Source organism: Saccopteryx bilineata, chromosome 1 (assembly GCF_036850765.1).
Source record: "Saccopteryx bilineata isolate mSacBil1 chromosome 1, mSacBil1_pri_phased_curated, whole genome shotgun sequence".
In the NCBI taxonomy this organism is placed as follows: Eukaryota; Metazoa; Chordata; class Mammalia; order Chiroptera; family Emballonuridae; genus Saccopteryx; species Saccopteryx bilineata.
In genome coordinates, this window is record NC_089490.1 from 271251934 (window position 1) to 271278780 (window position 26847).

The following is a 26847-nucleotide window of genomic DNA, read 5'->3' on the forward strand; positions in this document are numbered from 1 at the left end:
CCCCAACCTCCCAGCCTCCCCAGCAATGGTTCTGTGTGGGGTCTCCCCCTCACCAGCCAGAAACATTGGGAACCAACAGCAGTCCCACCCCAAGTTATGTGTGGCTCGAGCTCCAGGGAACCCGAAGCTCAGGTTGAAATCTGTCGTCTCACAAGCTCCCAGGTCACCTCCGAACAGAGCCAGTGCAGTCAGCTGTAGATAAAGGTGGGTGCTAGGCGGGGCCTTGCCCCCCCACTGTCCTGCTGCACCTGCTCCATGGGAGTACCCCTTCCCGTCTACTTACCTCCTACCTCTTCCCGCCACATCCCCACCCCAGAAAGCCCCCTCGGGCCCCCACCGAATCAAGGGCCACACACATCGACACTCAGTACTCATGTTTTTATGATAACAGTACTTATGTGATACATCTTTTAATACAGAGAAATATTTTTAAAAACTAAGAAAACAATAAGCAAAGACTCCTCTCTGCAGCTCTCACCCTGCCACTGGCATGGTGGGGGTAGGTGGTCCAGGAGGGCATGTGAGATGCGTACTGAGTGGGGGACCAGCAGAAGACTCCGGAAGTATGGGTGGCAAGAGTCGGGGGTGCTGGACACTTGGCTCCAGGAGGCCCGGGCAGGGTGTGGGACAGGCAGGTCAGAGCATGGGTGTGGGTGTGGCTGGTAGTGATAGGCCTCAAACAGCTTACTGTGGTCCTTTGCTTCGGGACAAGCTCAGCAAGGCATGGACTTTGGATGCAGCTGGAGGAGGTCAGCTGGGGTGGGTGCTGCTGCAGCAGTTGTGGACAGCTTGATTCCAGGCACTGTGCAGATCAGCAGGAAGGAGCCCCCACACCCACCACACATGGGTCATGACTCTGTATCAGGGTGTCCCCACAGCGAGGAGGATGACAAAGGTCCCTGACACTTCCCTTCCAGATGCCAACACCCCAGCTAGTCTCTCCTATCTGCCTCCGCCTGGCGGCCAGCAGCTGAAAGATGAACCTGTCACCAGAAAGTGGCGGCGGGCTGGGGCGGTGGTGTGGGCTCTGCTTCCCTGAGGACTTGGGAGCAGACCCCTCCAGGGAACCGCTGAGCAGGCAGCACATGTCTTGGGTCACAAGGGCTTGGAGCCCACCCCAGGCTGTGAGAAGGGCTGGCTGTCAGTCCAAGATGGCCTTGAAGTCTGTGGTCAAGGCTGGGTCAGCTGTGGCTTCCAGGGTGGCCAGCGTCACCCTCGGGAGCTGCCGGCACAGCTGCACCTGGGCTGCAAGGAGATGACCGAGATGAGACGTCCTCCCAGAAGAAACCCGAGAATGTTCTTCATGTCAGCCTCACGGACCCGCTGAGGGGCCAGGAAGAGACGGGCTGTGAGCTGAGAGCCTGCGGGGTGCAGGCCAGGCACCAGGTGCTGGGAGCCTCAGCAGAAGGCGCATACATACCCACACAGCCGAGGGACAAGTAGGGGTGTCAAAGCATGGCGGAAACAGGGATGCAGCCAGGACACAGGCCAAGGATGAGAGGAAGGGCACCCAGACAAGTGGGGGTTGGAGGAAAGAGCGAGGGAGGCACAGTCCCTGAGGGAACTGTCAGCGTTGGAGGTGAGGAGGGGAGAGGTAGAGTGACTGAGCGGCATGTCAGGCTCCCAGAATGAGGGAGCCAGGACCCTTGAGTTACCTGCACTCCATCACGTGGGGGCTCCTGTTCCCACCACCCCTGCTACTGAAGAGGTGGAGGAGCTGACATTTGCTCATGGGAGAGCAAGGACATAACCTGCACATGCACAAAAGAGCGCCTTGGGGATCGGCACACTCTGTCCAAGCTTACCAGTCTGCAGTGCTCCCAGAAGACACCTGTAGGTGGCGCTGTGACGAGACAGCTTCAGCAGGAAGGCGTGGAAGCACAACCACCTTGCAGCTTCAGAAGGAAATGGGCCTGCAGCACCCTTGGTCCCCAGCGACGTCCCTGGGGACAACACATTTGGAGGCTGAGGCCTCCACGGGATCATGCCCCAGTGCTCCTCCCAGGAGAGACTGCGTGCTCCAGGCAAGACACCTGGGTCCCTGCTGGGCTGAACGCAGGAGCAGAGGCTCAAGGGGCAGGGGAGGACAGACAACTCCAGGGGCTGCTCCAACAAAAGTACCACAGAACTCTGACAACTGAAATGTCTCCAACTTCTCTAAAGAAATTTCCACAAAATAGAAACAACAGAAAGTCAAGTCTGTTAACTTCAGGACCATGAACACACAGCACAGCCTGAACTCAGACTGATCATGACCTTGCATGACAAGGCGTAGAGAGGAGACGAGCGGAGAGGCTTGCACGGCTGTCCCTCACTTCTCTCTCCCCGAGAGGGGCATGAGGCTCGGGGCCAGTCTCCTCCTGCCTACTGGCCTGCATTTGTGCAAGTGTCCCCTGAGCACCATGGAGAGGAGGCCTGCTCCAGGACGAGGGATGGCGAGCTGGGAGGCCCCTGAGCCCGTTTCCTCACATCCCATCATCAGAGATGTCTGTGGTGAGATGAGGCCAGTGAGCGCTTAGCAAGTTCAAGTGTGCTGGGAAGTGTCGAGAGCGCCCCTGGTCCCCAGCCTCCCCTGCACTAGGGCCACAGGCACTCATGGAGCGCACGGCATCTCCGTGTTGGAAGCGTGCGGTGAGCACCCAGTATTGGCCAGCACCACAGGCCACCCCAGCCCCGGGTCACCTGGATTCTTGGCTTTCAGAAGGGCATAGCAGCGGGATGCGGTGTCGGAGATGACACGGAGGAAAAACGAGGGGTTCTTCCGAACATGTTGATTAAACGGGAGCTGGAGCACACAGGCGTGAAACCTGAGGGAAGGTCAGATTAATCAGAGGACAGTCCCCTGGCTGCAATGTGTGCACAAGCAGGTGCATGTGTCCACAGGTGCAGGTGTGCATATGTACATGTGCATTCAACCTGTGTGTACATGTATGAGTGAACAACTACCCACGTGTACATGGGACCACAGTGACAAGCTCCTCGCCAGGTGCCTTGAGTTCCTGATCTCACCGACTACCTGGGCTCTTTCTGGAACAACATGCATGTGTGTCCACCCAGCCAGCAATCTGACCCCTCACTCCCAGTCACCTTGTTGACATGGAGGTATCTTCTCCACTTATGGGGGAGGGAGTCAGGCCTGGACAGAGCTGGGGCCACACCACTGGCCTGGAAGGGGATCACATTCTGTGGGTGGAGGACCCTCTCCCAAGGGAGGGATGGTGCTCAATGCAGAATAGAGAGAGGCCTCCACAAGTCTGGCCTGGAGTCCACACTTGTCTGAGAAGAGTTAGCCCACCAGCTCCTCGTCACATGGTGCCTGCTGAGTGTCCTGCTCTGGGTGCCAGGCAGACTCCCCTGGCCTTGCCTGCCACATCCCTGCTGCTGTGACCATCAGGGTTCAGTTTTACGTGCCCCCTTCCTGCCCTGGAGGGCATGGGCTCTCAGACCTCCCACATGCCTAACCTTCCATATCGGGAAGCAGCTGACCTTCGTGCCCGTGATGGGGAAGCCAGTAGCTTTGCACCTGCTGCCACTTTGGGACCACATGTTCCCTGACCGAGGAGTGTGAAGCCGCCCCACGGTGCCTGCCCTGTACCCAGGTGTCTAGGGCCAGGGCCCCACAGATCAAGGGGATTCATTGCTGGGGACACAAAGGCAAGGCTGAGCTGAACACCTGAACAGGGTCCTCAGCAGATGAGGTGACGCGGCCTCCAGGGACCTGGGGCTGATCAGGGCTGGCCTCACGCTGACTTAGAAGCATCACCTGACTGCTCCTCACCACGAGGGCCCCTGAGAAGTGAGCCAGTTTCACAGCCCCTTGTTGCTAGCTAGGAATGGCCTGTGGGCAGGTTCCTATTTACACCGAGCACACTTGCAAAGGTCACGCAACTTGCACATGAGAGCATGCGTGCATGGGGAGGAGGTGCAGGTGAGGGAAGAAACATGACAGATGAGAAGGCAGCTCCGCCCTGACCTGCCTGCTGACAGGTCTCCCTGGAGACCACTCAGCAAAGACTGGCTCTGTGTCCTGAGGCCAGATGGGCAGGTGGCCAGGTTAATGTCCACCTTCCTGCGGGACCGGCACAGCCTGAATGGAACTGTTTTTCCCAGCAAAGACCCAGGCACAGCCAGTGAACAGCTCCGCAGCTACTACCTACCAGTTATCAATTCTGCCAGAGTTCTCGGCAGGTGGTCGTGGAAACCCTGGGGATAGGGAATGTTCCAGAAACAGAGCTGAGCCTCAGCATGGACCAATGAGTGGGGCAGGAGTAGTGGCTGGGCTGTTTGGGAGACATGTACCAGAGGCCCTTTCTGGGGGACACTGGAGGGTCTGCGGCCACAGCAGATGGTCATCTGTACCCATCTGGATGCTCTGCTCTCCAGGCTCCCCCGGCCCCACCCAGGGACCCACATCCACATGTGGGCTGCCTTCCTCGTGTTCCACAGCTCTTCTCCTATGACACCCTCCTGGAGCAGGACAAGTTAGTGTGCAGGGACACAGGGACACCCCGGGCTGTGCTGGCCTATCAACACCTGATGACTGGCAACAGGCCCTCCAGCAAAGCTAAGCCTCCGTGGACATGCATGAGGAGGCAGCTGTGCTGCTGAAAAAGCTCTCATAAACTGAAGGTTCCGATGTGAAGGCCTGGGAACCAGGGAGTGGACGCTACCCCCAGGCCATGGGAAAGCGGGGCCCGGACAGCACGTGGCCATGTACCCCCCATGGTGGTGCAGCCCATGAGCCCACCTGTAGGCTTGCAGCAGGAATATCTTGTAAACGTTTTTGCAGACCGTCTGAAGGCTATTCATCTGGGGCCACAAGAAAAGAAAATGTTGGAAATGTTGAAGTTTAAATTTCTATCTTTTGTTTTTACATTGGCTCCAGCGGAGTAAGAAAGAAGACAGTTGTCTCTCCACTGACATCACACCAGGTCCTAAGCGGCGACCCCACTGCCTGGGGGGGGGGGTCAGGACTCTGCTGGGGCCGCCATTGGGAACCAGGCAAGGAGGGGACGCGGAGGCGAGCACCCAGAGTGGCTGGGATGACATCCTGGGGCCCCAGGGCTCTAAAGCCTGAGCCCACCGTGGTCCGGACCCCCATACCTTGTAAGGAGGAACCCAGGGGAGGAGAAAGATGGGGGCTGAAGAGGGCTGGGAGAAGAGGCCCTCGAGACACATGTGCGGGCATATACACATACTCACATGCATGTATGCACACCCCCACTCATATATACACATGTGAACACACACCCATACCCATGCATTCCCATGCATGCACTAACACACATGCATGCTCACACACACACACACATCTGCATACTTATACACACAATACTCAACAGGACCTGTGAACCAACTCCCAGAGGTAGACTGAGCAGCAGGCCTTCTGAGCTCTGAAGTCTGCTGGCTGCACGGCTCACCTGCTGGCTGTGTGCTCACCTGTAGATCCAGAAACAGACTGTGACATTTCAGCCTCAACACCGCAAAAAGCTTTCGACGCATGTTCCTCCCGGCCTTGAAGCCCTGGCTGAAGGTGAGACTTGCTCTGATCGAGGTGTGGGCATAACTGCAACATAAAGCGGGTGTCCCATAACACGAGTTCACCTCAGACCGTCACACACAGCCGCGTCCCCCGCTGTCAGTGCGTGCTCTGATCATACGCCATACGCATGTCCATCCACACAACCTGCAGGCTCTGCCCAAGAGGATGTCCGACTGACGTGCTCTCAATATGCCCAGCTAAAGGCTCATGCGGTCGTCCAATGGGGATCACGGGGACGGAGTATGAGTGGGGCCGGCTCACCACCACTGGCATGCCCAGTTGAAGGCTCATGCGGTCGTCCAATGGGGAACACGGGGACGGAGTATGGGTGGGGCCGGCTCACCACCACTGGCACTGGGGTGTTACTGCTATGCATTCCCCTACATGTAACTCCAAAGATGGGCAAACATACACACGCCCACACCCTGGGTGCTTTCTATCAGCTTTAACACTCTTATCTTGAAATTTATTTATTTTCCATTTACTACATATCCTTTGAAAACAATTTTAATGGCAGAATAAGGTTTCTTCTTGGTGTTATGTGATCTTCCAGTCATTTACTTATGCCAAATCATGCTACACTTGAGCATTTAAAAATGGTCAAATGAGCCTGACCAGTAGTGGCGCAGTTGATAGAGCGCCGACCTGGAACACTGAGGTCCCAGGTTCAAAACCCCAGAGTGAGCTCAGGCTCACCAGCTTGAGTGTAGGGTTTGCTGGTTTGAGCATGGGATCACAGCCCAAACGTCGCTGGCTTGAGCAAGGGGGTCACTGACTCAGCTGGAGCCCCCCATCAAGGCACCTATGAGAAAGTAATCAATGAACAACTAAAGAGCTGCAACTATGAGTTGATGCTTCTCATCTCTCTCCTTTCCTGACTCTCTAAAAAAAGGGGGGGGGGTTAAATGAAATCTTTGATGTCTGATATTTTTCTTAGATCTCTAGAATTGAAATTACTGGAAAAACGTTTTAACACTTCAAGAACTTTGATACAAATTTTCTGCTTTCCAGAAAAGCAGTTGCTGTTTGCCCCACCCTAAGAAACGCACAAACACGCCCTGCCGCAGCTCCAGGGCTTGGAGACACGTGCACTGCAGGGGAGCTGCCCGAGGGAGGGGCCAGGACCTCGGGGCCATTTTGGCAGAATTGGGCCAGAAGGGTAGGGGAGCCAGGGAAGTCGAAGCAGAGTCCCGAGATGCAGAAATGAAGCAGACAAAGCTGGGGCTGGGGCTGGGGCTGGGCGGGTGGGGTCAGCACAGGAAGCACGCGGGCTGGCTTGGTCGGCGCTCCCTTCACTGCACCACCACTGCTCAGGCTCATTTGACCATTTTCAATGCTCCAGGTAGCACGACTTGCCACAGCAATGAAACAACCTAAGTATGGATGGGAGATCACATAACACTAAGAAGTCCCCTCGCCCCCAAAGGACAGATCCTGGACTAGGAGTGAAAGTGCCCGCGCCTGCCTCTCCCCCTTCTGAGCAAACTGCACGAGCCCCTTGGAAACAGGAGCAAGTGCAGACGCAGAGTGTTCCAGCCGAAGAGCTGGACCTCCCAAGGCCCGCCCTCCACCGTTTAGGAACCTGTACTTTTGGTTCATAAAACGGCAGATTCCTTTATCGGCGTTCACTTGAGTCAGTTCCTCTGGGCTGGCAGCTGGGCTGTGGGTGAGCACCCAGGTTTGGGAGCAACAGGCTGAACTGTGTCCCCCGACTTCACACGTCACAGTCCTCTTCCTGTATGACTGTGTTTGGGGACAGGGCTTTTGAGAAGGTAACTGAGGCTAAATGAGGTCATTAGGGTGAGCCCTAATCCAATGTGACTGCTGTCCTTCTAAGAAGAGAAAGACATAAACAAGGAAAATACAAAAGCAAAAAAATGAGAGACACTAGATGCCTGAATGCAGAAGGATGGCCATGTGAGGACATGGGGGAAGCCATCAAGGAGCGGCCTCAGGAGGAACCAGCCCTACCCACACCTGCATCTCCACTTCTGGCCTCCAGGACTGGGAGGGAACATCTGTGGTTTAAACCGTCCCACTGGTTCTATTTTTTATGGCAGCCTGAGCTAAGACAGGGACCACGGTATTGTGTACGGAGCAGGCCCATGTGACATAGTCCTGTTTCCCTGGTAGATCAAAGGTGACCATAAACATGTAACATCCAGTGACACCATGGATGGATATTAAAGTGAGTGTCCTCATTGTAAAGAAACTCACGTCCAGCCGGACCTGAAATCTTGGTTCAGATCTATACCGCTTCCCTACATGCTGGGGTCCCCAGGTCTGCCACACATTCCTTTTACCAAAAGTACTCCAGACAACTGCTCACCTAGAGTCCCCTCACCCCCAAAGGATACACCCCTGCCCCCTCTGGAAAAGGATAAGGCACCTCAGCCTCTGACCTTTTGGGACCATAGCCAGCTAATGCAAACAGAAGCAGGAATGGGATTGGGCTAGACAACGTACAGCTGGCCAGGTGCACTTACCTGGAGTAGTCACAGAACACCTCCAAGGTCCGTGTGTCCAGCAGCAAGCCGCACCAGGGAAACAGGCAGTGGGCTGGCAGCTGCACGGGGGCCACACTGCCCATGGCATCCTCATCCACGGGGAAGTTCACTACTGTCTTCCCTAAGTTCGCCATGCAGCCGTACTCGGGCACACCCTTGACCAGGGTCCTGGAGCAGAGAGAAGCCGCTGGGAGGAGGGACGCCTCCCGGGGCCTCAGAAGCACTCGCATGAAGCTACATAACACCCCGAGGGGCAGCGAGCGGGAGCAAGGGCTGGCACTGGAGGGAGGTCCCACCAATCCTGTTGGCCCCTAGGTGCTGGTTTCCAAAGGTTCTGGATGTCCAGTGCTAATGATCAGAGAACAAGGTGGCCACCAGGAAGGGCTGAAGCCAGCAGCAGGGGAAGGGAACATGGGGCTGAATCCTGAAGGCTGAGTGGACGCCACATGACCCTGTTAGCAGGTAAGACAGATGAGCAATGAGCTCAGGTTCCCGGCTAATACTGAGAAAGGCCAGGTGGGAGGGCAGGCAGGGCCCACGGGTAACGTACATCCTGTCTACAATGGCCAGTTGTGTCCACTCAGAGCCCATAGTTCCCAGATGAGGAGTACTTGTAGACGAGGTCAACATCTGCAGTCAGCCACCTTTAAAGGAGGCTACCTTCCCCAGTGGGGTGGGCACACCCATCAGTGGAAGGCCCAAGAGCAGAAGAGGGGTGTCCTGAGAAGGGAGAGTCCCCTGGTGGACGGTGGTCTGAGCTCCCACCCTTCCTGCTGTTGCCCATGGATTTCACACTTGCCTCACCAGCCCCTACCATCACATGGGCTGACTCTGCAATAACTGTGTATGTCCCCAGCGGTCCAGCTCCTGAGAGGGACCCAATGTATATGCCCTGAGCCACCTCCCTGCCCAATACCCTAAGAGCAGCAGTACTCCCCAGATGTTCCATGATGGAGGCCAGACTCCCTGTCTGCACTGACCCCTCTGGCAGCCACTGGCCACATGTGGTTACTGATATCTTTGGACAGGGCTGGTGCCCAAGGACCTGAATTTGTCATGTGATTTAACTTCTATGATTTTATAGTTGCACATCATCCTGTATGGGGCTACTGCTCGTAGCAGCGAAGCTGAGCTTGTCCCAGCAGTGCTGTGCGTCTCTGAGCCCCCAGGGACCCCCAGGGGCACACACGGGGTAGAGGGATGCCATCCAGATGGGTTCTCCAAAGACAATCCTGTGACCAAAGCAAACCGCCCCTCAGGCAGTGACACTTCTGAGAGTCTCCCCTTCCTTGGAAAACCACACCGTGAAACAGGCTCCGGACTCCTGGGGTCCTGGAAGGGACAGTGTCCTGCAGGCCTCGCTCTCAGGCAAGGATCCCTGTCTGTGTGATTTTAGTTTGAACAAAATGAACTTTAAGACCAACACGCCAAGAGATCCCTGTGCCTCGTAACACCATCATTAGCAGCTGCCCTCTCCATTCTCGCCCAACGCCGCCACAGAGGAAAGCGACTCCCCGTTAGACGCTGCAGATGAGCATGAAGGGTGGCTCCCACCCCCCTGAATGACACAGCCTCCCATGCATGTCACCGCTTTCTCCACGGTCCGGTGCAATGCATGTGTGTAACTTCCAAGGAGCCTCCGAGGACCCCGCCCAGCCCAGATGCCTGACCCAGTTTGGTGCCAGGCTGGGGACACCTGCGTCCTGGTGCCAGGCTGCCAGATCCAGGCTTCTGCACAGCACACCCGGGTTCTCAGAACAGCACGACTGTGCTACGTGCCTTCAGCAGAGACTCTGGGGTGCCATGAGAAACTCAGGCATGAGCTGAGAATTACTTCTTTTGTGAGCAAGGTCAGCTGCATATGGTCACAGAAGCACCTGTTGAGACACACATGGGCACAGGCCCTTACCTGAGAAAGGCCTTCGCTTGCGTAAGGTGAGGGGTGACCAGCAAGAAGTCGTCCACCAAGCGCAGGAGCACCCTGAGAGGGAAAGATGCCCGAGAATGAGCATTAAATACCCGAGTTCACATGTACAGAACAAAGTAACCCGTGGGGCTCCGTGCTGGCCGGGGACGGAGAGCTGGGAACCGGCCTCAGGCCAGCACAGCTGCCAGCGGGGTCCTCTGGGAGCACCTCACTCCTCGGGGAACTGGAAGCCACTCACAGCCTATGTCTGAGGCCGGCGCCTGCGCTGGGGCAACCTCCCGTGAAGAACGGGCAGCACTGCGCCGGAGCACGAGACGGGCAAAGCAATCAAGGGCACCAATGATGGAACCATTACCCGTCCTGCTGAAGCCCGGGGAACATCCTGCTCTCCATGTCTCCATAACACAAGCTGCACAGCAGGGTGGACAGGATGGAGCCCTGGGGGACTCCCTGGCACTGGACGTAAAACCTGGGGAGAGACACGGGCAGAAGGCTAGAGCACGTGTTCACATCACAGACATGCGTGCGGGCCACACACATATGCAGACACATTGCTTGGGCCGCATAAACATATGCACACACCACCCACAAAGCCCTGCTGTGGGCTACCCACACACGCCACAACCCCTTTTTACCAACATGGCAGCAGGCAGCCCTGACTCACTTGCCCCCAATCCTTATTACGTGGTTGTGCACCAGGCGCAGGAAGAAATCAAACAGGCTGCTGCTGGCCTCATTCAGAGAGCAGCTCTGGAAAAGCAAGTGGGAGCTGCGTGTGGGCGAGCAGGAAACACAAGCAGAGACGCAGGCAAGGCATGTGCAGGGGTGGGGAGGGGTGGGCGGCACTGGACGACTGGGCACAGCGTGGGCCACCTGTGGCTCTAGCTGGCTCAGACCCATGGCCACTGCCCATGTGGCCGTGCCACACACCATGACTCTGTGGCATGTGGTGGGGCTCTGGCGGCCAAAAGAACGGCATCTGGGGTCTCAGAGCCAATACTTGGGAGTATTGGCTTGACCCTAAAACTAGTTCTGCAAAAAGCCACAGACTCAGGAAGTTTCTGCTCATGAACAAGAAAAATGGGTTTCCCACTTACGGGTCAATTCCAACATGGCTTCCTAAAGGAGAGGGGACATCTCTAGCAAATCTTTTTTTTTCTTTTCTTTTTTTTTTTTAATCAAATCTTTAATAGAAAAGCTGGACAGAAGCACAGAAGTCAGTAAGGCAGCAAAAGGAGAAATGTGGCCAAAGGCAGGAGCAAATGTCTGCTGGCCGAAGAGGGTGGCCTCACTGTGCCCACAGCCCTGCCCTCAGCAGTGTGCCAGGTGTCTGCCCACACCAACCTGCTCGATGACCACAGCGTCCTTCAGCGAGTTCGTCTTCTGCAGATGCTGCACAAACTGTTTCATGTAAGGCTGGAGATCCGTGAAGGTGGACACCTGCCGTGAAGAGGACAGGGTGTAAGGCCGGTGGAGGCCTCCCTCCCTCAACCCTGGCCTGGGCCTGGACAAGCAGAAGGTACATCATGGGAGACCAAACAGGTTGCAGCCTGTGTTCAGGAAAGGGAGAATGGAGATGCTGGGGACAGGAGAATACTACCAAATCACAGGGATGCCACCTTCAGTCACCTCCCCATGACCACTCTGTCCACCAACATGCAGATGAAAGCTTCCTGGGGGTGCTGGAGAGGCAGGAAGCAGCTGGACTTGGGGTCCCCGTCCTGGGCACATCCCACATTTTCTCCCTGTGGCCTGTCTACACCAGGGGAAAGGTGGAGCTTGTGCAGAGAGTGGGGGGCTACGACAGAAGACAGTTGGGGCTCAGGGCCATGAAGGCATCTGGGTCTGCCCACAAACACAGGATATCACTGCTGTACACTCAGGATTTACAGTCCACACTCTCCTGACTTGCCCAGCGGTTTTCAAATGTGCCCTTCTGGGAGGACTTCCTCTGTGCCCTCCCGCCTCTCTCACAGCACGGTGTTGGGGAACCGGGTGCCCTACCCCCTAACGTGCTCGTGAGGATTGCTCAGAAAGCCCCGTCTGCTGGCTGGGCCTCGAGTGTGACCTGAGCTCCAGCTGTCCTTTCCCAGCAGCACTGAGGCTCAGGCCTGGCTGCTGTGGCAGGGGTCCCCTCAGCCCCACTGCAGAGGCAGAACGGTGGGCGAGGCCCAGGGTCCTGGGCAAGATGCCCTCTGGCCCTCTCCTCAGAGCCAGCGCAGTGCCAGCCACCAAGCACTTGGCCCCACCTGTGGCCACGGGCCAGGTCTGGGCTACTCAGGGGCAACCATGGGACACAAAAGAAACATACAAACGGCTCTGCGGCCACCTCGTCGCACAAACCCGGGGCCCTCTGGAGGGACAGCAGGCAAGAGTGGCTTGAAGAGAGAACTGGATGTGATGTGAACAAGGGCCTGAGGATGACAGGATGGAGGCACCTCCCAAATCTCTTTTTTTCTTTTTTTCCCACTGGGAGCGCGGGAAGTGTTGCTCACCACCCATGGAGGAGGGCCGGGCAGTGGGGGTGGACCTGTCCGGGTCATGGACCCAACTCCTAATGGCGCACACCCGTGGGACTTACGTGTCTTCCGAAGGACTTCCGGATGTGTCCGTGCGCAGTTCTCTGGACCACGGCGTACTGGCGCAGGCAGTACGTGTGCTCCTGGGGCTTGATCACGTTGGCAATCACCTCCACCAGCCTGTCCTGAGGGAGGGTGTCGTATGCACCCATCACGTCCACCTACACAGACGGAGGTGTGTTAACAGGCTGCTCACACGCTCACCTTGGCCGCCTGTTTCCTGGGTCCCACCCATTCTGCCCTGATGAGCCAGCCTGCCCTTAGCAAACCTTGGGGTGAGTGAACACGGCAGGACCAGGGAGCCACTGACCCATCCCGGAGCCTCACTCCAACAGCACACACTTACTCTATGTGGGGCTCTTGCTGAGCTAGCCCCATATCCTCTAGACTCTGAGCACCCCAGGGGTAAGTCTGGCTCTCTCTCCATACCCCGAACTGTAACACTCCAGGGTGGGCCTGTGTCCCTCTCTGGGTGCAGATGGTCCCTGGCAGATGAGTTGGGTGTGGGGGCACCCTGGCTTTGTGAGTCTCCCACACCCTGAGCGGGTGGCAGTGTCATATCGTCCTCAAGAGCAGGAGCCCCTGTGGAGTTGGGGCACAGAGCTGTGGAGGTCATGACAGCAGGGAAGGCTCAAAGATCCTGCCACCAGGAGCCAGGTTCTCACAAATGGAGATGGAGTCACCTGCCTTCCCTGCTCCCAAATTCTGCAGCTCCACCACAGGCACCTTGCCCAGCAGACAGGCTCTGAGCAAGAACGCCAGGCCTCGTGCCCTGGCCAGGGCCCACAATGTGGAGTCACCCTGTGGGTGAGTCTGAGGGTGCTGACTGAGCTCACTGGGAGGGGGGTACCCACCTTGACAAAGTACAGACGGGGTGCTGGGTCCTGGGCCCGCACACGCAGCACAAAGGCACGCCAGGCCTTATAGATGTCGTCCATGCCCAGCACAGAGGCGCCCAGGAGGTCAGGGCGCCGCCCCCGCTCGTAGTTCAGCACGCTGAACAGCGTCTTCATTTTCGAAGAGAAATGCTGCACCTACAGGGCCAGTTCAGGATGGCGGCGTCATCACAGGGTGCTCCAAGCCAAGGGGACCCGGGCCCACTGCCCCCGTCCCGCCTATGGGGCGCAGGAATGAGGGGCAGCTCCACCTCTGCACACCCCCTGCCACCCACCCGGCTTCCTTCAGACAGAAGGGCCAAATGATCGACATGATTCTGGGCATTCCCCGAGACCCATCTGGGACGCCAGAGACAGGACAGAAAACTGCCAAGGAGCTACACAGAGGATGACCTCTCCCACCTGACCTCACTTTCACGACAGGCCCAACCAGATGCCCTGTTCACACTGACAGCTTCAATTTCTTTTGGCGGGGGGGGGGGGGGGGGGGGGGGGCACCAATAACAATAAAATTGGCCTCGAATGCTACAGGGAAGCACTTGGAAGGGGTCAGAACTACTGGTGACTGAGTGGGTAGGGGGTGCTAACCACAGGTGGAGGTCCTACGGGCTCCAGGAACCTGGAGGCCGAATGGCCCAGTTCCTCCTGCCCCTGCATCTGGGAGAGCCCACATCGCCAGCCCTACGGCAGGACCCCGGACACTGTCGGTTCCTCCTATCCTCAGTCCACGTCCTAAGAACCTTGTAGGTTCTCACATACAGCCTGTTTAGCAGCTTCTAGGACTGGTCTTCCAGTGAGCTCCTCCTCTGGACCCAAGAACACGGCCCGTCCACGGCACTCTGCCTGCCTTGCGGCGGCCCCTCCAGCTTGTCTACCTAGATACCAAGCCTGGGGTTTAAATGCAGTTTGCTTAAAAAATAAAACAAAGGTGGTGACCTTCTTGTCCCTGCGGAACGTTCTGGCTCCCACAACGTAGTCCATGTTCACAATTGGCCGTAGCCCGCTGGGCTTGGGAAGGAAGCGGAGTCTGGACATCAGCAGACTGGGTCTGGCTTCCTGATGCTGCTTGACTTCGGCTGCTGACAGTTCTCGAAGCTGCACCCTATTGAAGTGTTGTCTGAAATAGAGAAGCTCATGGGATGTGGCTCGGTGGCCACACGAGGACCCAGGCAGGTCGATCTGCAGAGGTGCTGAGGCTGCACTGATATACTGACCAGATGCTGCTGGATCGCGCTCTGTGACAGGGGCCCAGGACGCTCAGTGCTCTCTGGTACAGAACCCTGGGTAGTTTACGCTGGGACCCAACGGGACCCCTGGGAGAAAGACCCCATGTTCAACCACATGGACTGTGCAGGGGGTGACTTGGTGGAACCCTACAAGGCTCAGAATCGTCTTTCCAGGGAACCCTCCCAGCTCCCTGCTGGCCTTTCCCCTGAACCACCCACAGGGAGGGGCCGAGGCTGAGAATGCCCCTTGAGCTGTAGTCCCAGCAGTGAAAGGACACTGGAGAGTACAGCCCATCACAAGATTTAACTGCCCAACAGGCAGGGTGATGGTCCCATGGTGAGGGTCTAAGTGACCACTTTGGATCATATGCCATGAATTTTTAAAAATTATTAAAAAGGATGCATTGTGTATCAACACAGACCCATGATAAAGGCTTGAACACCCTCTCCCAGGCACAGAAAGACTGGGACCGGACCCCTGGTTTAGAAGTAACCACATCCCTCCAGCGACGTGTGGCTCGGACTTGGGTTTGACCCAAATGTGCATGGAGCCTGGAAGCCCTGATCTGGCCACTTGAGGGTCCTCATTAAGCCTCTAAGGGCACAAGGCACCTTGGCCAGGCTGGCCACAGAGAGGAGGAATGCTGGTATGTCGGGCCATTATGCCCCTACCCCTGACGGATCCCAATCCAGCTTGCATCTGCCACAATTCTGCACAACAAACCCCAAACAGCCACCGTGCAGCTGAGACAAATCCACTCAGAGGTAAATCAACCTTCTGGAAGTTTCCACCTCAGGGTCCTGCCTCACAGCAGACACCTCTGTCCCTAGACACTTGCCACAGTGAGTCGTCAGTAAGTGGGTTTCATGACCTTGTGACCTAAGTCCCACTTACTCTGTGCAAATTAAAATAGAACTGATCACACGCCGGGTATAAGTGGTTTCCTTGCACCACTGTTCCCGCTTTCAAGTTCCTAGAGATCACCTAGCTCAAACCCCTGATGCTATAGGTACAGAAGGGCTCCAGGAGTCCAGGCTAGTGTAGGAGCCCTATGGGCCAGGTGAGGGGGAGCACAGGGAACCCAGAGCAGGAACCAGGGCTGCACCTGCAGGTGCAAAGAAGTAGGTTGAGGGACGCTCTGACTATGATACCTGATTCCAATGTTTTGCAACTGACTCCAGACACTCTTCCGAAAGAAGAAGAGCCGGTTCTTCTGAAATGTGGTCTCCGTGACATAAAAAAACGACCGAAGCAGCTCGACCACATACGTGCCCATCAACCAGCACAGGAACTTGGCCAGGATCACTTCTCTCAGACGGTGTTCTGCAGCTGGGACACTGCGAACCCCTGGAACAAGAGCGCATGCTCACCGCACCTGCGTGGCCCATCACGGCTGCCGTGGCCCACTTGAAATGGCAGGTCTTGACTGTGCTACACACGTGCCCCACAGGCTAGGACTTATGGACTCAGGCAGAGAAAGAAGGTGGGGCACCTCATCAATGACAAGTCTACTGACTGACTACATGTTGAACTGGCAATGGGCTTTAATAAAATCTACTGTTAAGTCAGATTCACCTTTCCTTTTTTTTTTTTTTTTTTTTTAAAATTTTTTATTTTATTTATTCATTTTAGAGAGGACTCAGAGAGGGGCAGAGAGAGACAGAGAGAGAGGAGCTGGAAGCATCAACTCCCATATGTGCCTTGACCAGGCAAGCCCAGGGTTTCAAACCAGCGACCTCAGCATTTCCAGGTCGATGCTTTATCCACTGTGCTACCACAGGTCAGGCCCACCTTTCCTTTTTTACTTGAATGGGGCTACTAGGACAACTGAACTTATACATGTGGCTCGTGTTCTGTTTCTACTGGGCAGCGATGATACGAGGGGTCACTCTCTGTCCTGGTGTACAAGCGGAATGTAGAATACAGATACAAGCTCTCTACCTGGGACGCACAGCGGAGTGCTGGTTTGTATAATTTCACGCATCCTGGCATCCTCATGGAGCAGCAGGATCCAGAAATGCCTAGGGTTCTCCAGGCTGGACAACCCGGTGAGTGGTGGCAGTCATATGCCAGCTAAGGGATATCACATTCTGCAGGCTCTGAACACACACTAAGACCACTGTCCTACTCTGTGGTTCTCTGCCTTTTATTTTGTGAAACACCATGGGAAGAGGTCCATGGGTGACACCTAGCTGCCACAAGGGCCATTGCACAGACAGAAACGTAAAGAAGAAAAGGGACCCACAGGCAGCTCTGAGACAGAAGACAGGATGAGGAACAAAGGCGACAGGGGGTAAAGCTAAATATACATTAACCATGGAAAGCAGTGAGTGTCCAGTTTTGGACATGACCAGGCTAGTGGGGGAACGACATAGGGGTTGAGGTGGTGGCCCATTCTTCTCTTTTCAATGCAAATTTCATATAACTGGGGTTCACTCAGACCACTACACAAGTGGAAATCAGTAACAAAAAGATAACCTAAAATATCCATTCATTTGGAAAATCTAAAATATGTCTAAATAACTCACAGATCAAAGAAGACATGATGGAAGAAACCACAAAATGTTTAAATGCAGTTGATGTGAAAATGTGAGCAACACAGGGGCATTTTTTAGGCTCCCACCCCAGGAGGCTGTAACATGCATGGGGGGGGGGGGGGCAAGCCTGGCTGTAATAGCGGGCTCTGAACCATCTTCCTTATAGAAGTTCTAAATGTCTTGGAAGTTGGTGTGAGGTCAAATAGCAAAACTCAGGTCTGTTCTCACTGCTGCTCCTCCGTCAGGGGTGAAGGGAGGGTGGCTGGTTCTGTCTACTCCTGGCACTGGTGTGCAGATAAGGACACTGGCTAAGAGGGGCCCAAGTGGTAGGGGCCAGGGGAACCTCATCATCAAGCCCAAAAAACCAAAGGGAACAAAAACCCAGGGGGAAGGACACCACAAGCCAGCACCCATAGCAGCTGTTCACTCCTCTGACACAGGAGAGCGTCCTGCTGCTCCCTCTGCTCCCTGGTGACCCTTTCCTTTTTAAAGATGGCTAAGGTCCTTGTGCAGGAGACAGTTTTTTCACTTGTCCAGTTGCCCTGACTTGGCACTGCAGTTGCACAGTTAAAACTTAAATTCGGGTCTGTATATTGGCTGACCAGATGCATCCAGGAAGCCAGACCTCTATCTTCAGTCCCCCAGAAAAGTGGGCTCTAGTCTCAACCTCTGTTTCTATCAGCGGGCCACTATCTCAAGGGTGATAAGTATGGACGTCAAAAAATGAATTAAGAATAACATTTGGGAACACTCAAGAGAAGTTCTGGATGCTGCATCCTGCTGCCATAGCCCCACTCCATGTGTCCCATCTCACTGCCCATGCTCAGCACCCAGATCCTGCTTGAGTTCATGAAAGTCTTCTAGGTTGATGCAAAGTGGGTGGGACAGGAGAATCAGCTGTAGAGAAACTAGACAGCCACCCAGCAGCAGCAAAAAGCTAGGTGTGTATGGAGAAGGGAATGAGGGGGCTCTACTGCATTGCTGGTTATGGGGCTTGGGCCTGCAGGGCCATGGCACCCACCTCCTTACCTGGGCTTTGGCACAGCCAGGCACAGTCCTTCACTTTCATCTTCCAGGTCATCTCCTGACATGAGAGCCTGGCGTACTTCCCCAGAGAGATGAATTTCTTCACATTCTTCAAAAAGCGGCGTTCATTGTGCCTGGAGCCCCAGAGCCCAGCAGGCACTACCCTGTGAAGACAGGCCCGCAGGAGCTCGTGTACGTGCCACGGGCTGCTGTGCTGGTGGAGCAGCTGGATGAGACGTTGTGGGCCAGGATCCTTTTCCCGGGCGCAAATGCCCACTCTACCATGCCCTTGGTCACAGGACCCTGCTGCCACTGGGGTGGCTGCAGCCGGTAGTGGGCAGTGCTTCCTGAGCAACGCGCCATAGGGGCACCATGCATGGTTCTCAAGCAGTGCCCGGAACAGGGGCCTCATCCGCCAGTAACGCCCTGGAAGGCGGCGTGTTTTGTGGGGAGCCCCTGGCTGCAGGGGCTTTGAGTCCAGAAAGATGGTTTCTACCAATCTCCGGGCCCCCGTCAGGCTGGGCTGCAGGGAGCTGAGCAGGAAGGAGGAGCGCAGTCGTTCTTTGCCACCAGAGCAGTAGAGAAACTGCTTGGTCTCAATGAAAACTCCGGGACCGGGAGCGGTCTGGGGACATGATGGCCGAGAGGATGGGCAGTGGGCCTCGTGCTTGCGGCCCAACAGTGGTAAGGGGCGCTGGGTCCTTTGCGGCTCGACCTTCCCAGACACAGCTTGCACCCTGGTAGGTGGTCCCGCGCGGGGTTCACCAGCACTAGGTACCGGCTCCAGGATCAGGTCTCGCTTGGTACGCTTGGCTTGAGGCGGACTTCCCCCCGCACTGCTCCGCCGCCGTCTAGTGCGGCAGCCCAGGGATACACCAGCCTCCCGGCCGCTGCCACTCCACACCTGGTGGGGGGGTCTGAGGCCAATCAGCGTCCCGCCCACGTTTCTTGTGGTACAGAGGTCATAGAGCGGCGGCCCGCACACCTGGTAGGCGCAGTTGGGGGCCACCAGCAGATACAACGCGCAGCGTGCCAGGAGGTGGGTGAGCACATCATCGCCCACACGGCGCAGCAGCAGCCCCCACGCGCCACTGCCGCGCAGTGTCTCGGTCACTGTGTTAGGCATGTAGCTACGCACGTTGGTTGTGAAGGCCACAGGCGGGCCGCCGCGTGCCCCGTCCAGCAGCGAGAAGCCGAAGGCCAGCACGTTCTTCAAGCCGCGCTCGCAAAGCCTCTGCACGACCCTGGCTACCAGCTCCTTCAGGCAGGACACCTACGGGGGAAGGAACACAAATTGCTGGTGCAAGGTGCCCAGGAACTGGAGCACGGCGGCGTACAGCCTTATTCCCCACGGTCCTCACCCCACCCTGCAGGCCCAACCCGGGTCCCCGGGCAGCCCACCTGGCGGAAGTCCGGTGTGGCGGGGGGCGGCTGCGCATCCCAGGGCACGCACACCAGACACTGGTCCACCAGCGTGCGAAAGGCCATCGGGTCCCCCTGCTGCACGAGGTGCCGGCCCTCGGAACCCAGGCGCCGCACGAAATTGTCCAGTGGCAACACCTCACGGTAGCGACCCCGCAACAGAGCGCGCACGGCGCGGAACCGCGGCGCACGCGGCATCACTGGCCGTAGACAGGGCTCACACGTGCAGTAACCCAGTGCACGCGCCGCGCAGCGAGGAGGGGTCCAGGAGTAGGGCGGTCTGCTCGCAGGAAGGGGCGGGGCCGGCGGGGTCCTCGCGGAGGTGAGACTGGGGAAGGAAGGGGCGGGGCCTGGCCAGGTCGGAGGGGCGGGGTCGCGGGTCTCTGACGTTCTGTGCCACTGAAGTCCGGAGTAGACCCACTGAGCAGCTGCACCCGGCAACCTGCCCACCTGCGCCTTGCGACCCCTCCCAGGGTGCAGGGCTTGCAGCGAGGATCGCACAGCAGAAAGGCTCCGGGGTTACCCGAGGGGGTCTGTGGGAGACCTGGTGCACTCGGCACCCCTTGGAGAGAGGGCCTTGGGTTTTGTCATTTTCTCACGTGGGCCGTGACTCCGGCATAGAGGGCTGCTCTGGGGTCCAGCAGAAAGGGTTGGAAGGAGCGGACAATATATAATGATGTATAAAGGAGAGAATGGACCCTACCACTCTGGCCAGGCAGGCTTGGGGGAATCAGAGGCGCAGGCCCATCCTCGAAGCGCACCGATTGGTGCTCTTGAGCTTTTTTCAGCGCAGGCAACGGGCAGCAGCAGTACTCCCCTGCCGACTTGGTCTCCTTGACCCAGGGCTGTACTTTCTCTTTGGCTCCTCAGGCTTCTCTTGTCCCAACCATAAACACAAAACCCAAAATCACACACCTGGTTGGTCTGCAGAGAAAGGTTAGAAAGTGGAGCCACAGGCTCCCTACATGGCACCATTCATGGGCTCCTCACACCAGCATCCTTCCTTCATGCCTGACCCCCAAGAGCTGTGGGCCCTCCAACCCAGGCGGATGAAGGTGAGACTGGACAGGCCAGGGGACCGGCCTACAGCCTTGCAGCCCCAGAAAGAGCCAGGAGCCCCACGTTCCCGCCTAGTGGCAGAGACTCTCCACACCCTATAACCCTCCCCAGAGACAGGAGGTCAGTTTAGACAATGGCTGGTCACAGGAACAAGACAGTTCAGAGGAGTTATCCTAATGTGATTCCACCCAAATCCAGACACAGCAGGATGTCATGTTTGCATCACTAAGAAGTGGAGAAGCTTCCAGGTCTGGGGAGGCTCATGGTAGTTGGTGACAGATCTGAGTTTGGCAAACATTGAACTGCTAAACAAATGTTATCCTTTCACAAATGTAAGAAACTTGCTCATGAAATTGCTTTTATTCATGGCCTTAGCATTTAAACAGGTCTCAGTTCAGCTCTCCCTTCCTTGACAGGTAGATGTGTTTCAGATTTATCGTGCCCTGGGGTGTCTGCTGCCTAGTAAGACTGGGGATGAAGGGTTGCTATTCTCGAAGTCCAGGGAGTGAGCACTTGATCCTTTGTGCTGCTAGAGGATTTGTGGCTGCTTCAGGAAATTTGTTCTTTTCCAGCAACAAAGTCATTCTGGTTTACTCAGAGAAACCGGCAAGAAAACATAATTTAAAAAACGAAACACATATAAAACCAAGGCAGAAAATGACAGGCGTGTGACTAGTGCCATATCTATTGTGAAGAAATCTCCCAGTTTAAATAGAATTGTTTCACATCCAGAGTCCTCCAGTATTGTAGCTTCAGTGCAAGAGATGGTCTTAATCTATTGCCTCATAACACAATAAATGTTCCAAGAAAAAGTGGCATTGTCGACTTAAGATACAACCACAAAATCCTACTCAACTTCAACTGGGAGTTAGTGGATGGGCTTCACTTTACACTCAAAGGTTTCTAAACAGGACAGATTCTGTGCCAGGAACCGAAGGATGCAGATGTACCTACCATTCATTCAGTGGAAGATGATGAATAAGAGAGTGAGGGCCAGAGATTTGCAACAATGTGCACAGTAAGTGAACACTGGGTTCCTCCCGGGGAGAGTCAGGAACCCTGCAGGGACTGTAGCCCAGAGCTGCCTTGCAGTGCTGCCCACTGTGGCTCCCAGTGTTTTACAGAAAACACTGAAGAGGAGACATCTGAGCAAAGAGGGGAATGGAATTCCATAAACTTCAGACCAGTGTGACTTGAGCCCAGGGAGATGTCTTAAAAATGATTAAGTTGGTTCCTGCACAGGGCTCAACTCTGGGTGGCAGCCCAGGAATAGGGGGAAGATTGTGCATGGATAAACTGCAGTGCTCTGGTACTGCCCATGCCGTGCCCACTGGACAGCATGCCTAGTGCCCAGTGCACACCCCACCTGGTCACCCTTTTGTCAATGTCCTGGATGAACACATACACCTTGTGCCTCAGACCTCCAGCCAGGAGGAAAAGGGAAGACCAGGTCAAGGAATCAGATCTAAACAGGGCTCACTGGGTAAGGAGGTGGCCACATGAATGCAGTCTGACATAATGGATGCTCACAAACCTTCCTCATGAACCTGACCACAAAGCACTGTAAAACCAAAACCCAGTCAACAGCGTGCCCTTGCCTGTGGAAATGCCAGTGCAAGACCAAACCTGGTGCTAGGCACGAGGAAAGGACACTGGGAGAGCCTCCAATCGCTCTGACTCCAACTCCTCCCCAAGGCTGACCCTTCCACTTCCCTCTCCCAAGGACTGCAGGATTGATTGATTTATGGCCAACTGGATAATCCAGGACCATCTCCCCACCTCAACATCCTTAATATAATCCTATTTGCAAAGCCCCCTTGTGCCAAGTGAGGTCACACTGACAGGTTCTAGGACCAGGATGTGGCATCTCGGGGGCATTATTCTGCCCAGAACCCTTACTGTTGCGGAGAGTTAGAGGAACCAGTTCAGCTCAGCCTCAGGTTCCTCCCCCAGAGCCCCCATAACTCAGTTGCACTAAAGCCAGAGCCAAGATGCTGACCCTGGTACATGTGTGGGTAGTTGGATATCACTTTACTTATTACCTGTATAGAACTGTGTGCCCAGCACTGTCATTTCTGTGTCCTTGCCTGCATCTGGTGGTGTAACTAGTTTTTACTGTAGGTATGTAGATGAATAGACTCTCCTGTAGACCTTAGAGGCCTTGACAACCTCAGAGATGGGGGAGGCGTCCAGGAGGGGGATCTGGATCAGAAACTGGCAGAGCCCGAGTTCAGGGCTGCAACGCCAGGACCAGCATTTGGGCTGTGGGGTCGTTTCAGGCTCAGAGAATGTTCGTGAGGTAAAGATAGTGCCAGAAGAGCTGTCACTCAAACTAGATAGGGACTGAAAAGAGGGGACAGCCTTAAGGCAAGTTTAGAAAGTGTTTTCTGCGGAAGCGAAGAGCTGCAGGAGAGCCAAAGGGCCCGCTGGGAAGGGGAAGGAGTAGAGGACGCAGCTGCAGGAACCTGTGTGCCCAGAGTCGTCCCAGGTAGGTGGGTGGGATGGAGGAGGGCTGTCCTATAGAATCTTTGCATCTATCTGACCTGTCTCCCAGGTTCACTGAATCCAAGAACCCATTGTTCCAGCTGCTGTTGTTTCTGCAGCCTGGGGGACAGCAACCTCAGCCTGGGGCAGCAACCCCAGTCATTTTCTGTTCTGGATTTACAGGTCAAAAGTCTGAGCAGGTCTCTGTGAACACAGTAAGAGTAATAAAATAGTGGTTGCTCTATGCCTGTTTTGTCAAGCCAAAGAAGTTACTCAACATTTCATTCTTACTGAAGATAAATATTGATATGAATAATGGTCTTTGTTTATGAAAAGCTTTACAAGTCACCGGCAAGTTTGCACACAGTAGCAAGTTCTCTAGCACTGAGCAGCCCCTGGGAAGTAGGTAGATAAGTGCTATTGTGCTTTCTTCCAGGTTCAGAGGTAGTGGCTCCCTGGAAACCCAGGATAATTTGGGGCAGAGCCTGGACGCAAACCTGGGCTCTCCCAGTTCAAGGCTAGTGTTTCTCCAGGGCCCCAGACTGGTGTTGTAGTACAGCCAGGACAGAAGCATCAGGGTCAGGGTGGGGGACACTGGGGACGTGACCCCACTGGGTCACGAGAGTCCAAGGGAGCTCGGGTGCTGTAGCCTCATCCAGTTTGGAACTTCCTGGGGAAAACTGTCATGTTTTCCCATTTTCTTAGCTGGACGAGACCTTTGCTCACCCCCTTGGCGGCTTTACAATGTTAATCCTTCCTAACCTGCTTCCATCTCCTGTGTACTTTTTCTTGCACCTTAAACCCCCTTATGAAAACCAATAAAAACTGCTTAGGGCTCATAACCCCCATGGCTGCCTGTGTTGATTCCTCGCACCTTGGCAAACAGTCATTCCTGCCACCCACGTTCAGATTTCTGCACTCTTAAGAGGTATTTGATGAAATTTAAGAAAGCACTAAGTTAGAATTATCCACTGGGATGCCCAAAGGTGGAATTTACTTACAGAATTAAGTCCTTTAATCACTCCCTCTGTGAACACAATGTTCCTGGCCTAGCCAAGTGCTGGTTTGTTGTGAGCAAGGCACAGGGACCAGGAGCCTCTGTGAGGCCCTTCAGAAGCAGGGTCCTTCAGAGAAGCTCAGGGCTGGGTAACTCTGTGACCCGGGGGCAATCTGTTCCCATCAATAAGAGTGAGGGAAGGTAGAGGGTAATGACCAGACTGCAAAGCCAGGGCTTCTGGGTTTAGCCTGAGAAGAGTGTCAGTCATTTTATAAAAGGAGGAACTAAACTCGAACTTCCTTAAAGATAGACTCAGCCACTGCTTAAGATGAAAGCAAGACTAAAGCCACATGCTAGGAAATGTCCTTGATCCCTTTTTCCGGTACATGCCACATTAGCCACAGTCATCTCTTCCACTATTGCAACAGGTTTCTAAGTCCTTCCATTTCTGCTAGCCATTCTCCAGGAGCATCTAGAAGGATTTAACACCTTTAACTTTCCTCTCATGTAGAATAAATTTAATAACCGTTTTACTATCCTTGTCTGCCAATTCTATCACATTTGTCGTTTCTGGTTCAGCTCCAGGTGACTGGTTCTTCTCCTTACTATGGGTTATATTTTCTTGCTTCTTTGCAATCTGTTAATTCAGATGCAGATATTGTGAATTTCATCTTGTTGGGTGAAGGACATTTTTGTATTTCTATGAATATGTTTTAGCATTTTCCTGGGAAACACTATAAAAATCTTTGGAAACAGCTTGAACCTTTTAGATCTTGTGTTTAAGCTTTGCTGGTGGAACCAAAGCAGTGCTTAGTCTGTCGTAAGGTTCATTTTCCCCAACTACTGAAGGCCATGCTCCTGTGAGTCCTCTAACTGGACCTCCTGAATTATGAGGTTTCTGCTCTGGCTGCTATTGAGTCCTACAACTCATTTCTTCTAGTCCTGCTGGGCAGTTCCTTGTTAGACTTGTAGCTTCCTGACACACATGCGCTATTCAATAACCAGATGCGTCCTCAGCGGACCCTCTGCTGGTCTCCAAACTTCTCCCTGGGTAGCTCCCTCCCCTCAAACACTGTCTCTCAATGCTGTCTCCTCTCCTCGCCTCAGGGCGACAGCCAGGTTGCCCAGTTCACACACTGGAGCCTGGAGAGTCTCTCCTGGTGGGCAAGTGTGGACTGGCCGCTTCTGTGCCCTGCCTCTTAGAGATCACCGCCTCTCCCTGTCGGATGCTCAGGGTCTTTAGATGATGACAGCATACATTTGACCAGATGTTGTCATTTCACATGGGAAGTAAACTCAGCCCCTGTTGCTTTTTTTTGTCCAGAAGAAGTTCCTAAAACAGAACTTTAATGTCTCATTTGGGAAAAAGAAAGACTGAGTATTAATGAGCTGATTACCCATTTCCAAAAGTAGGAAAGTGGATATCAAAACAGACCCAACACATGTAAAAAGAAACAATAAAGATCTGAGCAGAAATTGAGAGAAAACAAAATATAAAAAATCAACACAGCTAACCCTTTACTCTTTTTGACAAGATCAATAATGGTGAAATTGACAAAATCAGATGCATTAGGAAAAAAGAAGATACAGAAACTATGCAAAGAGTTGTTATGGATTTGTATCTGAATCTCCCCCAAATTCCTATGCCGATTCCCTAATCTCTAGAGCCTATGAATGTAACCTTATTTGGAAATACGATCTTTGCATATAATCCAGTTAAGATAAGTGCATTATACTCTGGCTGGATAGCTCAGTTGGTTAGAGCAGTGGTCCCCAACCCTTGGGCCGCGGACCAGTACTGGTCCGTGGGCCATTTGGTACCAGTCCGCAGAGAAAGAATAAACAACTTACATTATTTCCGTTTTATTTATATTTAAGTCTGAACGATGTTTTATTTTTTAAAAATGACCAGATTCCCTCTGTTACATCCATCTAAGACTCACTCTTGACGCTTATTTCGGTCACGTGATACATTTATCCATCTCACCCTAAAGGCCGGTCCGTGAAAATATTTTCTGACATTAAACCGGTCCGTGGCCCAAAAAAGGTTGGGGACCATTGGGTTAGAGCATCGTCCCGAAACTCAGAGCTTGCCAGTTCGATCTCTAGTCAGGGTACATACAAGAGCAGATCAATGCTCCTGTCTCTCTCTCTTTCCCACTCCCTCACTAAAATCAATAAATTAAAATTTAAAAAAAGGGATAAGCTCATTAGGAAGGGCCCCCCGCCCCCCTCCATTATGACTGTGTCCTTATAAAAACGGGAAATTTAAAACAGACACATAGACAGGGAGAGCACTAGTAAAGATGAAGCCAAGGAGAGCAATGAACAGGTCCTCTTCAGCCCTTGGAAGGGATCAGCCTGCCAACACCTTGATCTCAGACCTGCAGCCTCCAGGTCTGGGAGACAATAAAGGTCTGTTGTTTGAGCCAACAGTTTGGTGGAAGGATCCCTATCAGTTCACAGAAAAGTCTGAGAGTTGCACTGGCACCATGCCCTCACCCACACTTGGTACTGCCATCTTTTTAATTAACTGCTTGCTCCCCGGTCTGTGGTCCTCTGCTATGGCAGCCTCGGGAAACTACCACAGAAGTAAAAGAAGACACCACTACAGACATTATAAAAAAGCAACAGGATGTTATGA

The 26847-nt window shown here is 54.4% G+C and overlaps 1 protein-coding gene across 2 annotated transcripts; it reads right to left on the reverse strand.

Moving 5' to 3' along the window:
• Window positions 1–363: 363 nt before the first annotated feature.
• On the reverse strand, window positions 364–19869 carry TERT (telomerase reverse transcriptase). 2 transcript variants are annotated; one of them, XM_066243285.1, is made up of 16 exons: window positions 19643–19869; window positions 18245–19514; window positions 15830–16025; window positions 14388–14568; window positions 13410–13589; window positions 12558–12716; window positions 11321–11416; window positions 10641–10726; window positions 10332–10445; window positions 9959–10030; window positions 8029–8217; window positions 5440–5566; window positions 4748–4809; window positions 2683–2807; window positions 1806–1943; window positions 364–1245 (listed from the first exon to the last, which is right to left on the reverse strand). In XM_066243285.1, the coding sequence occupies exons 1-16, from the start codon at window positions 19859–19861 to the stop codon at window positions 1142–1144; spliced, it is 3318 nt and encodes a 1105-aa protein (XP_066099382.1). In that variant the 5' UTR covers window positions 19862–19869; the 3' UTR covers window positions 364–1141. The 2 variants fall into 2 exon arrangements, with proteins under 2 accessions (XP_066099382.1, XP_066099389.1); XM_066243292.1 differs by having other exon boundaries at window positions 1163–1323.
• Between the last annotated feature and the right edge of the window lie 6978 nt (window positions 19870–26847).